The following is a 14,142-nucleotide window of genomic DNA, read 5'->3' on the forward strand; positions in this document are numbered from 1 at the left end:
CTGAGATCAGCCCAAATGTCCAAAAAGATGTCTGGGTGTCCTGGGTCAGTGGCAGATCTGCTCGCCTCAGCAAGGCTTTGGCCCCTGTGCTGTTGCCCATTTTTACTGACTTCTCCCTGCCCTTCCCACCACAGGTCCCTGGATGTCACAGGTCAGAACCATCCTGACCCCCGAGGCCTGCACTCACGGCCCAGGCCTAGCTGCTGCCTCTGGACAGCCTCTCCCCCGGGGGCATGGGCACCCGAGACGATGTCACCTCAGGTGAGAAGCACCCAGGGAGGCGGCTCCTGGCCTTTCCCAGGGTGGGGGAACCTTCCTCGGATCATGCTCTGTCGGGAGGTGGCTGTGCCTCTCCAGCCCTGCCCAGCTCTTCACATGCTGGCACTGGCCCTCCCTGCTCTGTCACCTGTCTGGTGGCTCCCTGGCCTGCAGGGGCTTTGAGGGTTCTGGAGATCCGGCCTGGGCTTTGCCTCCACTCTCTGAGACAGAGTGGGCTGGCTCCTCAAGGGGCCCCTGCTGTTCTGTGGTCAAGAGTGTGTGGATGGGCGGGGGCGTGGGGCCTTGGGGTTGTGGACGACTTGTTTCCTTAGCTGACCAGGTAGGGGAGCAAGAACTCTGTAATTCAGCCACAGAACATTCTTGCTGGGCCTCGCCAACCCCTTGAGTCTCCCAGCTCACTGGGCTGAAGGTTGGGATGTCGATAACTGTGCAATAGAATCCTCTTAGGGTCAGAAGACAGGGGTCCAGGCCTGGCTCTGCCTTTGGGGCAGCTGCTGTGTGTGCTCTAGTTTCCTCTGGGAAAAGAGGAGGTTGGTTCTGCCTCAGGTGAAGTGGGTACCTGTAACTTGCAAAGCTGGTTAGCCCCAAGGGCCAGATGACCTTTGGACAGAAGGTAGAGAATCAGGGTGGCCAGAGCCCGTCATCTTGGGAGACTGGGCCTGGTGCTCAGGCAGGACACCCTGAGGCTCTGACAGATTAATCTGAAAGCAACTGCATAGTTTAGGAATAAATCAGCACCTGACATTAGATTCTAGCAGGGAAGTGAGAGAAGATGTTGTGGTATGAAGCCCTGGTGCCTCCAGCTACTTGAACTTTGCGTGAACTGAGACACAGAGAGGTTAGCTTTTTCCTCTAGGCCACACGGTGACAGAAACGAGAACCCCGACTCCTGAGTCCAGTCTTGGGGCAGTGCATCTTGAGGGCAGGCAGGCTGTGTTTCCATCTGAGTGGGGGCTTCTCTGAGAAGTGGGTTAGGGCCTCTGAGGTGTGTTAGGGAGGGGCTGAGCTAGGAGAATGAAAGATTGACATTTATTAGGTGCCTGCTGAATGGCAGGTACTAAGGAAGCCAAGGGCAGGCCTGAGGGCGAGAGAGATTGGGAAGAGTGTCAGGGCAAGGTGTGCCTGAGGCTACAGGACACAGCAGGGGGAAGGCTCTATTTTTGGGTACTGGAATGAACTCAGAGGTGCTTAACCACTGAGCCACATCCTCAGCACCTTCTTTTCTTTGTATTTTATTTACAGAGAGGGTCTCACTGAGTTGCTTAGGGCCTGGCTAAGTTGCTAAGGTTGGCTTTGCATTCTCCATCTTCCTGCCTCAGCCTCCTGGGCCACTGGGATTACAGGCATGTGTCACTGTGCCCAGCTGGGGGAAGGCTTTTTAAAAGAGGGGATGGCTTAACTGAGCTGTGCACTCATCATTTCCTGGATCCTTCTCTGATCTCAGTCTATTGGTGCCTCCCTTTGAAAAGCCTTCCCTGGCACTGTCCAGGGCCCCACTGTCATTGCTTGTTGATCCTTTTGTTCCCCCTCCAGACTTCTCCCACTCGAGGGCTGAGTCAGCCTTGCCCCCACCCCTATCCCCCTGTTGTATGCCAGAGTCACTGCACAGAGCAGTGATGAGCATTAATGAGTGTCTGCAGCTGGATGAAGGATGCTGGGGGCGGGGTGCGTTTAGGAGGGAAGATGACTTCCGAGAGGAGCTGTGGCTAGGTAATGGATGCTTGCAGCTAGGGTGTTAGTCAGGGCTTTGTGGGTTAGGAGGTGGTCTGAAGCAGGTAGGAGTGAGGAGGTGGCCCAACGGCAGCAGCAAGTATGATATGTACCTTGATAGAGAATGGTACTGCAGACAGTGGGGTCAGCACTTTTGGATGATGGAGAAATCTGAAGAGCCATGGCCAGGGGTTTGGAGCAAAGTCAGGATGAGGAGATCAGAGTGGGAAGCAGGAGATGGTACCGGCTGAGAAGTTAGCTTGAGCAGGGTTGGTGGGGTTTGATGGAGATTGCAGGCCCCCCACCTGGCCGGCCCCCCATCTGCAGGTGGGGGATAGGTGTGGGCAACCACATGCCCTTGGTCTTTCAGGCAGAGACCCTGGGGGCAGAGTGTTAGGTGTCTGCATTTGTGTTTGGATTTGTGCCTCGCCCTGGCCTTGGAGGCCTCTAAGATACACCTATTCTGTGATTCTGTCCCTAGCCAAGGTTTTGGCTCCAGTGGCTGTGTATTGTGGGAGTGTCCCTAGGACCAGTGCTGGGCCCCGAGGGACCCCGCCTGGAGGCATCAACTCCAATCTGCCAGCTTATGGAAAAGGTAAGATGGTAGGACCCAGCCTGGTGACTCAGACACACCAAATGGCCTTTGAGAGCCCTGTGTGGCCTCTCCGAGAACTTTGGCAGGTGATGGGGAGCTCCCCTGGCAACAGCCCAGTCAGGGCCACAGACCCCAGCGCAGAGCTCGGGCCCTAGACTGGGGAGGGAGATGAGGGTGTTGGACGCCCAGCTGTTCTCAAGCTACGTGGGTCCTTTTTGCTTCTTTAATGCTTTCTTTGTTTTGCTGCCTCACCTCGCCTTGAACTATTGGGCTAACGTGATCCTCCTACCTCCGTGTCCTTAGGAGCTGGGACTACAGGTGCCTGCCACCATGTCTGGCTATGTGGGTGTTATTAGTATTGTGGTCCCTGCTGAAAACACCCATGGTTATTGGCACGTACTCTTGGCTCTGTGCCTCTCTTAAGGCCTGTCTTAAGAGATCCCAAGAAGACCTGCAGAGTGTCTGAAAGGTCCCCTGTCAGCACTTTCCCTTGTCCTGGGGGGATCCACCAGGCTACCGCTTCACCAGGGTCTTCCCCATCATCCCTCCCCACTAAGTGCATTGTAGGGCTTGGCCTCCTGGGCCCTTTGCTTCCCTCACTACAGGACCTCTCTTGGGGACCTGTACTGAACCTATTTATGGATGATGCATCTTCTTCCTCTAACAGATCCAAAGTCCCTTAATGGCAGACTGTGCCTCACATAGTCATATTTGACCTCCACTGCCTGGATAGTGCTTGGCACCTTGTAGGTGCTTATTAAATGCTGATTGAAAGAACAATTGAATAAGTGTCCCCCTATGAGCATGACTTGCTCCAAATCACCCAACTTCCCCATGTGGGGTTGGCATTATCCAGCGCTCCATGGTACTGAATGGATTTGTTGGAGATCAGTGGACAGTGGTCCTTGGGCAGTTGGCCTTTGCTAAGTACTTATGGCCTCTCATCTATGCTGTGACAGGCTGGATGTTGAATCCCTTTTTATTCCCTGAGGACTTCATGATGTGGGTCTTGCTCGGTGCTTCTTAGACACTATTGGATGGCTAGATTGCCCCAGGAAGGACAGGAACATTGAATGACAGATTCATTAGACAAGTTTCTTGCCTACTCCTAGGAAGCCATACCAATGGGTTTGCTGGTGTCTGGTGCCACTGGGCCCTGCATGCCAAGCCACTCTTCCCTTTCTGCTTCAGCCTCCCTCCAGCCTGTGCCAAGTGTCCTGGTGAGCAATGAGAAGCCACCAGAGATCTTGAGCGGCCATGGGGATGCAGGCAACCTCAAACTGGACATCCCTCTAAAGGACTGGAAGGCTAGGAATGGCCACCCCAGGAATCTTGGAGCTCTGACTTTAGGGCCTTGCCCCCTGGCACCTGCTACCTCTCTGGAGTCAGAGGCCAACAGTGTGGCCCGGGACACCATCCAGATCAAGGACAAGCTCAAGAAACGGAGGCTTTCAGAGGGCATGGCGGCATCTTCAAGAGGTGAGCCCTGCCCCCTGCCACCACCATCCTGAGGTCAGGTACCAGGCCATTCAGGCTGTGAGGATCAGTAGGTATCCAGATGACTTCTGGGTTCCACTGGGGCTGTTTAGTGGGCACCTGCCTAGATGATGACACTATTCGGGGTGGGATGGGGCAGGAGGGGCAAGGATATCTGTTGGGCACATAAAGTATTAGCAAAGGGCTGGAAGGGGGCCGTCTGTCTTCTAGGTGATGTTGGAAATGTGAAGACGGCTGCCACCTCACTGCATTAGCTGGAAAGGGTGGGGGGTGGGGAGTAGAAAGGATTGATTGGCCCTGTCACATACTAGGAACTAGCTTGGCATTTTATGTAAGGGAGGTCATTGAGTCTTTGAGAGTATCCCATTTACAGAGGAGCACACGGGGTCAAAGAGACAGCGACTTGCCTGAGGTCACACCGCTGCTATCCAGAGCCAGAACCCACTGTCCTCACTCCTATAATCCAGCACTGAGTTTGCTTGCCTTCCTACCCACACTGCCTCTGCAGTGGGTCACTTGGATTGGCATTTCTACCATTCTATGGGAATGGAAAAGGATGGTGCCATCTGCTGGCTTAGTCTACTGATAGGTGTGGGGCGGCGGGAGACCTGCCTTCTCCCCTCCTCATCCTAGCGTCCCCCGGGACACGAGGCCCTGGTGCAGCTCTGAAGTCTACCCCCACTTCCTACTGTCCCAGGACTGACTCATTTCCCATTCTCACCTCTGAACAGCCTTGCTGGATCCCGGGGGAGGCCCTAAAGGTGTTCTTCTGAGGAGCACCATCCCGCGCACCACCTCTCAGAGGCTGCTGAAGGTGCCCAGGCCGATGCCTCCCATCCAGAGCATCCCCACCACCCCAGAGGCCAGCGGAGCCAAAGAGAAGAGCCTGGACCTGCCGGGGAGTGGGAAAGGTCCCCAGGAGGTGAGAGCTAGGGCCCAGGAGATAAAGTGGTTCTGCTGCTCTGAGTCTTGCCTGCAATTGTCCATCTTCCCATCCTCTACCCACCCCTGCTCCTGTGTTTCTGCAGATGTCTCAGGGGCTGCCCTCAAGGGTGGGGGTGGCATCAGGAGAGGCTTGGGCCCTGTTTCACCTCCTCTGCAGCATCCCAACCCTTGGGACTTCTGGGTGGCTGCTGTGGAGGTGCAGAGGCTGCCTGGCCACCTGTCCTCTTTGGTCTTACTGTTCAGAATTCCCCCTGCTTTCTGGCCCTCTCCATTTAAAGCCGGGAGATGTGACAGAGGGAAAAGAATGCTGGGCCAGGACTCGGATTTGGGTTCTGCTCCTCACTGCCTGTGTCACCGTGGGCAGGTCATTTCCTTATCTAGGCCCCAGCAGGTACATCTACAAAAATGGAGATTTGGACCAGATGTTTTGAAAGTCCCTTCTAGCTCTGATGTTCTCAGAGTTTTCTGAAACAAGAAAGAAAACAAAAACCCAATAATAATAATTACAACCACCAAAGAGCTTGCCAGCCTTCTCACCTGGAGTGATAAGGAAGTAAGGGGCTTTCTGGAGGCTGGGGGTCTGGTCCCAGGGTCATGGGACTGAGAAGGGAAATCTGTGGGCACTTCCCAGCACTCTTCTCTCAGGTGGCTCCTGGCAGAAGGAGCCGAGTATCCAGCATAGGACGCTTCCATGGACCAGGACCCCTCTGCTCCCAGGTGCAGATTTCCCCGCAATACCTGCATTGCAATGACGAGAAGATGCTGAAGTCGCTGGGAGGCATCGTGATCCCACCCATCCCAAAGGCTGGGATGCCTGCGGGGACCTCCTCTAGTCGGTCTGGCTCCCTTCCCAGTCCCTTGCCTCCAGGAGGCCAGCACGTCCTCACAGGACTGAGGGTCCCACCCACACGGTAAGAGCCCCAGGTGTCTTCCTTTCCTCTATCTCTCCAGGATCCACAGGGGCTCCTCAAGGCTGAGCCTTCATGTAACGGCAGAGCTCTGGGGCACAGGGATGGGAAGCCACAGACCTGTGGGGGCCACAGCATTGTTGCTGGGCCTTCTCTGATCCTGGGCTACAGCAGGCTGGGAGCAATGGCATAATGGACCATGTCTCTGGTCTCTTCTATAATTTCTTAATGTGTATGATTGCTGTAGTGATGAAGAAAAATGCAAATTATTTTAGAGCATGGTTAAGTTCATGGTGGTTCCCTATTTTTATGTTTTTTTTGTACCAGAGATTGAACACAGGAGCACTGGACCACTGAGCCACATCTTTAGCCCTATTTTATTTAGACAGGGTCTCGCTGAGTTGCTTAGTGCCTTGCTTTTGCTGAGGCTGACTTTGAACTCATGATCCTCCTGCCTCAGCCTCCCAAGCCACTGGGATTACAGGCATGTGCCGCTATGCCCAGCTTATGTATTTTTTTAATGGATGCAAACTAAAAATTTGTGTGTTTGTATGTGTGTATGTGTGCATGGTATAATCCACAAAATTTCGGATTTAAAAAGGAGTCTTCATACCCAATAAAAGTTTGAGAATCCGTGGGATAGAGGGTCTCTGTGCTGTAAGGAATATGGGTTTATGGTTTGTAGGTAGGAGAGACAGTGCCCTCCAGATGGCCAACAATATCCCAGGGTCAGTCAAGCCTGATGTTGCAGCAAGTGTGTGTGAAAGTGTGTTCATGTGTGTATACAAGTGGGTGTAATATGTATCTGTGGGCATAAGCATGTGCGTGAGTGTGTGCGTGCGCGCACGCGCGTGCACTCACAGCCTGTGGGCCTGGCTCACCTAGCATGGTCACTGTCGAGTTCCTGTTGTGACTTCTTTCTCATTGCTTTGGACTGATGTTCTGAATTCTCCCACTTCTCTCCAGCTCCTCACTGTCTCATCTCCTGTACTTTCTTCCCTAACTATCCTTACCAGTGTCTGTGTCCCCATCTTTCCCCAGCTGTGTTGGAGTGTGGGAACCTGTGCACATACTAGCTTCTGGATGCACATCCTCTGCTTGATTTCCCCTCTCTGCCTCCTCAGACCTCGCCTGCTCCAGCCTCCTCCCCTTCCTCCTCTCCTGCCCAAACACCTGCCTCTTCCTCCCCTCTGCTTAGCAGAGTCAGTAGTTATAATGACTCTTAGCCCCAGACCAGTGGCCTATTCACCTCATTACTCTTGATTTTTTTTGTGTCATTTGGGCTGTTGATGGTCCTTGGACTTTTCCTCAATTTCCTGACTCCTGCTTACCTGCTTCTGGACCTTCCAGGTGGTCTCTTGCCTGCCCTCCTTCATCCATCAGTCTCTTAAATTTGGCCATTCCTGAAACTTATCCCAGGGCCCTCTTTGTTTTCTCCTGCGGCCCTCTGTGCCGTGCTCTCCTGGATCACATGGGTGGTGATCTTGCCACTCCTGCTCTGACCTTACATCTCCCCAGAGGTCCATTCTCTGGCTGGGCATCTCCAGTTCTCACAGCTGATGCAGATCAGCATGGGGGGAGGCAATATGGAGTACCTACGCTTCCCCAAACCACCTTTCCCGGGCTTATTTCCATCAAGGTGCAGGTATTTGCCTTGGTCTTCAAATCTCAGCATCATCTTTGACTCTCCTCCCAGTACCCCAACCCCTTCCTCACAGATGGCCACGTGCCCTCAAGTCTTTCTTAGAACAACAAAAACACACAAAACCTCCCACCTGGCTCTTGCCCTATCGGTTCCAGCTCTTTCTTGACTACCTCCAACAGCACCTGACCTGTCGACATCCTCACCTTGCACCCCCAAAGATTCTTCTGTGACCTTCACCTTTATTGACCTCCTGGTGCTCTCTCCTCTCCTGGGTGGCCTTTACGATGAGTCTCCTTGGTCTGACTTTGGGTCTCATCCTTTGCACCCCACTCCACATATTTCCTCCTGTGCTGCTCTGTAGGAACACCCCTGCCTCTCTGTGGGTGCTCTGGTTCCTGAGCGGGAGCCTTGCTTTCCCAGACGGTGTTTCCGCCCCAACCCTACTGCTCCAGCCCATTCTGTCTCTACCATTCCACGTCTACACTGGCTTTCATGGGCTGCAAAGGGTGCTGCGTGCAAGTGGCCATCTCTGCACTGTCCACTTGACATCCAGCCCATGGACTACCTGACCACAGTCTTTCATTATTTTATTTAAATTTTTAAAAATATTTTTAGTTGCAGTTGGACACAATACCTTTATTTTATTTATTTATTTTTTATGTAGTGCTGAGGACTGAACCCAGTGCCTTACACGTGCTAGACAAGCGCTCTACCACTGAGCCACAAACTGCAGCCCCTATTCATTTAAATTTGATTAACATATTTAGCCTATTTACATTTATTTTTCTTATATTTATTTTGTCTTCTCATTTTATTCTTTAACTTGCAGCATTCAAGGGCAGGGGCCATATCTCAAAAGTCTCTGTGGCTCCCAGGATGCCAAGCTTGGTGTCTGCCATAGCCTAGTTGTGACTGGATTTCTCTTCTCTGACTCTGTGGGGCTGTCCAGCCAATGGGTCTCCATCTCACTGATTCATCTGTCCATACTTTTATTCTCTTAAGAGCTATTAGGCACCTGCTAAGTGCCAGGTGCTGCAGAAACAAAGTGAAATAAGACCCACACTGTGTGCTCTAGGCACCCACCAGAGAGATTTAGGAGGAAATCACTGAGTCCATGTCCCATGACTGCCTGTCCTACTGGGAGCCCAGTAGAGAATCATCTGCGTCATGCTGGGAAGATTTCTTGGAGAAATTCTGAAGGCTGAAGGAGAATTCGTGAGGTGGAGGAGAGATTCGAAGGAGGAGCCCCTGGGACTTTAAGGGACTGGCGGAGGGAGGCGGGAGGGGGAGCGGGAGGTGCTCACCTGTGTTTGAGAGACAGGCTGCCAGGAAAGCAGGGCTGGGAATCATAGGTGGTCCTCCAGGAGCGTGTGCTTTATCCTGGGGGAATGAGATGTCACCCAGGGCTTTTTGGCGTAGAGGTGACATTGGTTCTGATTTCAAGAGGCCAGTTTGGCAGCTGTGGAGCTGTGCAGACCAAGGCGGGTGGGGCAGGTGAGGGGGGCGGAGCCCAGGTGCTGGAGCAGGGCAGAGCAGGGGTGAGGTGAGGATGCGGGAGAGGGGAGCGAGGAGGGGAGACTGGGAGACTTGCTGGTGGCCTCAGCTTGCCTTGGCCCCTGGGACACGCTGGTTTTGATATGTGGCAGGGAGGGGCTCATGTCGGGCTTAGCTGCTTCAACCCCTCCCCCTGTTGGCAAAGGGAGGTCCGAGGTCACTGAGCTGTGCACCTGCATTCAGTCAGATACCCTAGGAGTGCTTGGAGGTCATCTGGCAACCACGAGGACGTTCCACTTCACTTCTCCTGCCTTCCCCATCTTGTTCATGCAGTGGGAAGTGGAACTGGGATGCGGGGCCTGGGGCCACCAGCTCTGTCTCCAGCCCACACAAGTCCTCTGGGTGGGTGCACACCCAAGGGCTGGACCTGTTCCAGGCAGAAGCTGAGAGTCCAGGACTGCACCCAGCGTGGAGCTCTGTTTCCCTAGTAGACTTGGTATCCCCCTGACCTCTGTGGTCCTTATTGATTAGGGTCCCCTGGGCCAAGGCAGGCACTGAAGTGGACTCCCCTACTGCCTGTTCTCAGGCCCATCCTGACCTGGTCATTCTGCTGAGTGGCTCCACTGAGGCCAGAGCCCAGGATGCTGTGTCCCAGTGCTTTTGTGGTGGCTTGTTACCCTGCCAGCTCCTGGGTCCTGATGCCTATGTACTTCCTTGCTGAGAAGAGAAATCACATGGGAGATGGCACAGCTGGCCTCCATGGGGGCACAGTTCTCTGTCCATTGCACTGATGCTCTAATGCCAGGGTCTGAACAGTGCTTGGTACATTGCAGGTGCTCAGTAAATAAACATCTTTTGAATGAATGAATGGTGCTTTCCATTAAAAAAACTGCAGTGCAACCTGTGCCAGGAATGTCCCCGTCTTATCCTTTCTATGTGCCATCAAATTGAATTTCTAGTACAAAACAGTGGTGATTTCCCATCACAGCAAAGAGGACCTTCTAGATTCCCCTGGGGAGGTGCAGGAGGGGAGGAGGAATATTTAGGGGTCACTGAGCTAGGTGGGAGCAGTTTGTAGAACTTGCGCTCAAAGCTCTCTGAGCCGGGGGACAGTTTACACTCTGAAGCAGCTGCTGTCCTGCCACTCAGGTCCAGGAAGCCACAATAGCGGGTGGGGCTGTCCTTGAAGATTCATTTCCATGTGGGTGCCAGCTGCCTGGGGACAGACCAGGGCACAGCCAGGAAGCCAGGCTGAGTGCTGAGTCTGGGCTCCCAGCCTGCATGTCTGTCCCTTAGCCCCTAGGGCACACAGGAGCTGTATCTCCTGGCCTATTCTCTCCTGGATGGGAGCTTGGACAGGGAAACCAGCTCCCTCCCTGTGTCCCTAGTCTCTGTTCCTCATCCTGGAGCCACCCTGGGCTCCCCCACCCACCACCTCTGTCTTGCTTTCCTCACTCTTCTGTTTTCTCCCCCATTCTTTTAAGATTGGTTCGGGAGAGTGGGCCTCGGGAGAAGACCCCTAGATCTTTGGGTATGTATTCTCTATGAGCACACCCTGGTTTTTAACCCTTTGTATTCCTGGGCTGGGTCGTGGAGTGGAGTTAGGCCAGAAGAGACCTCAGGGCCCTCATTTCCAAGCCCCTCATTTCATAGATGGGGAAGCTGAGTCACCTGTGGTCCCTTGCTGGAGGGTGACGGACGGTAGGCCTGGGCGAGGGGCTGGAGAAGCAGTGCACATTGGTGCCTGCTCTGCCTATGTTGATATACATCATAGTTGTACATCACTAGTTCATGATGGCCCAGATGAGAGGGATGGCTCTGTTACCAGTTGACAGATGAGGCTCAGTGACCTGGATGTCCTCCCTGGCCTTGGAGAGTGAAAAGCAGCCCCATCAGATTTGCACTGGGGACTCTTACTCTGTTTTAAGCAAGCAGAGGTGACCTCACTGGACAGAGCATGAAATCACATTCCACAAACCCTCAGTCGGGGCAGGTCCTGGCAGGTCTAAACGTCAGGGGAACAGGGCCAACCCCAGGATAGGAGTCAGGAGTGGGGCCGGACAGGAGGCTCTCAAGTGGGCATAGAGGGGAGGAGGGATCCTTTCTGGTCCTGATGATCTCACTCCGTGGAGAAGCAGGCCTTGGCTGTGGTGCAGGGGAAATGAGGCCACAGCCTCCTGCCTGGTGGCTGAGTGGTTGGGGCACCCTGATCCGGGGCTGCAGGTAGTGGGAGTTGGTGCCAGCTGATGTGCTGACTGGCAGGAGGGTGCCAGCTTCCTGGCAAGTCCCTGGCTGATCAGCTCAGCAGGTGGGTCAGTTGGCAGAGGGCAGGCTGTTGCGCAAGAGGCCCCCAGGTCAGGACACAGAGCTGGACCTGAGAGGTAGGCCTGGCACTGAAGCCTTGGTGGCAGCTGCTTCTCCCCTGCTCCCTGACTGGGCTGCAGTGGGGTGAGCCCAGGCAGCCTGGGTGACACTCATGGCACCTCAAGTGTCCTTTAGGAGCCTCCTCTGAGATTGCTGGCATGGGGGTTTGGGCCAGGAGACCTTGTCATGAGGGCCTGGCTACCCAAAGCTTCTTAAGGTGTCCCTTAAGGGTGAAGGTGGGGAAGTGGTATACAAAGAGCAAAGTCCTTAGAGGGCTCCCTGCCCGATGTGTATAACATGCCTAGCACATAGTAGGGGCTCCCATGATATTTTCTGCAGCTGAGGGCTTCCTCAAATCTTGCAGCATTCCTGCAGACTTTGCCCTGGTCAGTTAGCTCTGTCACCACTCCCGCCCCCGTGTCCTCTGCCCTGTCTCTTACCTCTGGGCAGATGGAGGCTTTGAAGCCTCTCTTCCCCCTTCTCTCTGCCCCAAAGAGAGGGATCCTTATCAGAAGGTAGGAGGTGGGCAGAGGACCATGGGACGGGACCAAAAAGCTCTTCAGGAGTCCAAGGTTCATGATTCCCTTTCCAGCCTTGGGCAGCCCAAGATGGCGGCCCATCTGTGAAATAGGAGAATGGGACTAGTGGCAGTTCTCTGGCCCTTCCAGCTCTGCTGTGGTGGTATAAATGGTCAGCAGGCCTGTTTTACTTTTTCTTTTCCCGATCCTGTTTCCTGCCCAGCCCCCTTTCCATGTCTATATAAGAATAGGGCAAGCAATTCTTGCTGAACGAATGAATGAATGAGTGAATGAATAAAGGGGGATGATGCGGTCCTAGGCCCTGTGGCTCAACAGGGGAAACCTAACCTCCATTAGGGAAGTGTTGGACAGAAGCACTGAGGGTGGAGGGCTTGGGCAGTTAAGTGACCCCAGCCACAGGGTCGGGGAGAGTAGCTCAGGACCTGATTGTCTTCACCTCTCTCCCTATTCTTGACTCCTCAGAGCCCAAACCTTTGGCTCCACCCATCAGAGACAGGTCTGCCACCTCCTCCGAGAAGCCTGTCCTGGCTTCATCACAGTCTGCCCCTACGCTGACAGCCTTCTCTTTCAACCACGCCAAAGAAGAGGACCAGAAGGAGACCAGCACCAAGGTATCTGGGAGGCCAGAGGAAGATGAAGTCAGGATCAAAGTGGACCACTAGCTAAATCCCAGTATGTTTCTGAAATGCACAGCGTAGAGCTGGCCCGTGGGACATGGAGGAGAGCCAGGCAGAGCCGAGGCAGCTGTGTCAAACCCTTAAGGCCAGGACTGCGGATGGTCTGGGGGTGAGGGAGGAAGAGAAAGAAAAACTAGGACAGGGCTGGGGTGGGCACTGGGTGAAGTGAAGAGTACAGAGGGTTGCTAAGGGGCAGGTGGGGAGGAGGAAGGACAGAAGAAGGTCACACATGGTCGGAAGGAAGCAGGATGTGGGGGAGAGGACAGAGGGCTTAGGTGAACCAGGCTGGGTAATCTGACCTGCCAGGCTGGACAGCAACCGAGAGGCAGCTGACCAGAGGCTGTGGGGCCACGGTCTGACAAAACCTTGTACGTTGGAGGTGACCTTGAGGAGGTGGCTTCTCTTCCCTGGACAGGACTGATTTAGTAAAACTTGAAGAGGTGCTGGTAGGGGGCGCCTGAGTTCAGAGGTAAAATAGTTCAGCTCAGTAAACACGTCCAGGTGCCTATTCCATCCCCACCATGTGGGAGGCGGGGATGCCCTGCTGATAGTGACAAGGGCCAGGCCCTGCTCTAGTGAGGGCGACAGAACACGAAGGGTCCTAATCATTCCATGTAGAGATGACTTTGTCCTCCACTTGGCCTCGGCTTCCCACTGCACAGTCAGACCCCAGATCCCCGCATTACCAAATTCGCCACCCATCTTCCAGATCCCAAGTGTCCCATTGGCTCACCACTGTGTCTTTGTTCCCGCTCCATTCACCCAGCGCTCCAGCCCAGCATGGGTTCACCTTCTTGCATCAACAACATTCTCCCTGAAATTGGATCATCCCAGCCCCACGTTCACTCTCTGTCCTCTCTTCCATCTTCAGAAAACCCGACAAAACCAAAACAAAGCTATTACACCTCTCTTTTCCGGTTCTCTCCTGAGCTTACTCCAGTCCGACTTTAGTCCCCCCTCCCCACAAAAAGGGTCACCAGTGACTGTCATCTTCCCAAATGCAGCCACATCTCAGTCCTGTCTATGTTGACCCAGCAGCAGCAGCTTTGGATTCAGCTGGCAGTGTGGTCCTCGTCAACGCTCCCTTTAGGGATGGAGGTGGGGTGGCTCTTCCTGGGTGCCGTGCCTCCATGAGAGCCAGCTCCTTCTTGGCCCTTCCTTGCTGGCTGCTCGTCACCTTCCCCACCTCTGGAGGCTGAGCCCTCCCGGGCTTGGACCTCTGGTTTATTTACATCACCCTCAGGACCTCCTCCAGTTCGTGGCATTGAGTACCGTCTCTAAGTCGAGAACTCCCAAACGCCCCTCGCCAGCCCCCACCTTCCCCTCACCTCCGTTCACATGTTCAGCTGCTACTCAACGTTTTCCCTTAGGTGTCTAATTATATTTTAAACCTACCATGCCTGAAGCTCAACGCCTGAATCCTCACCTCACAAAATCTCCTCTTTCTCTAATGTTCCTGCTCAGGGAATGGTGGTAACAGGCTACTCCA

The 14,142-nt window shown here is 54.1% G+C and overlaps 1 protein-coding gene across 3 annotated transcripts in view; it reads left to right on the plus strand.

Moving 5' to 3' along the window:
- The first annotated feature begins 233 nt into the window (after positions 1-233).
- Togaram2 (TOG array regulator of axonemal microtubules 2) overlaps positions 234-14,142 on the plus strand; it is a 40,820-nt gene continuing 26,911 nt past the window's right edge. For all 3 annotated transcript variants that reach the window (XM_027933528.2, XM_027933530.2, XM_027933531.2), the window contains exons 1-7: positions 234-261; positions 2,471-2,584; positions 3,776-4,063; positions 4,813-5,022; positions 5,742-5,937; positions 10,558-10,604; positions 12,439-12,587. In XM_027933528.2, the coding sequence (XP_027789329.2) occupies positions 234-261; positions 2,471-2,584; positions 3,776-4,063; positions 4,813-5,022; positions 5,742-5,937; positions 10,558-10,604; positions 12,439-12,587 (1,032 nt within the window). The remainder of the gene's footprint in view (positions 262-2,470; positions 2,585-3,775; positions 4,064-4,812; positions 5,023-5,741; positions 5,938-10,557; positions 10,605-12,438; positions 12,588-14,142) is intronic.

This window comes from Marmota flaviventris, chromosome 14 (assembly GCF_047511675.1).
Source record: "Marmota flaviventris isolate mMarFla1 chromosome 14, mMarFla1.hap1, whole genome shotgun sequence".
Classification (NCBI taxonomy): domain Eukaryota; kingdom Metazoa; phylum Chordata; class Mammalia; order Rodentia; family Sciuridae; genus Marmota; species Marmota flaviventris.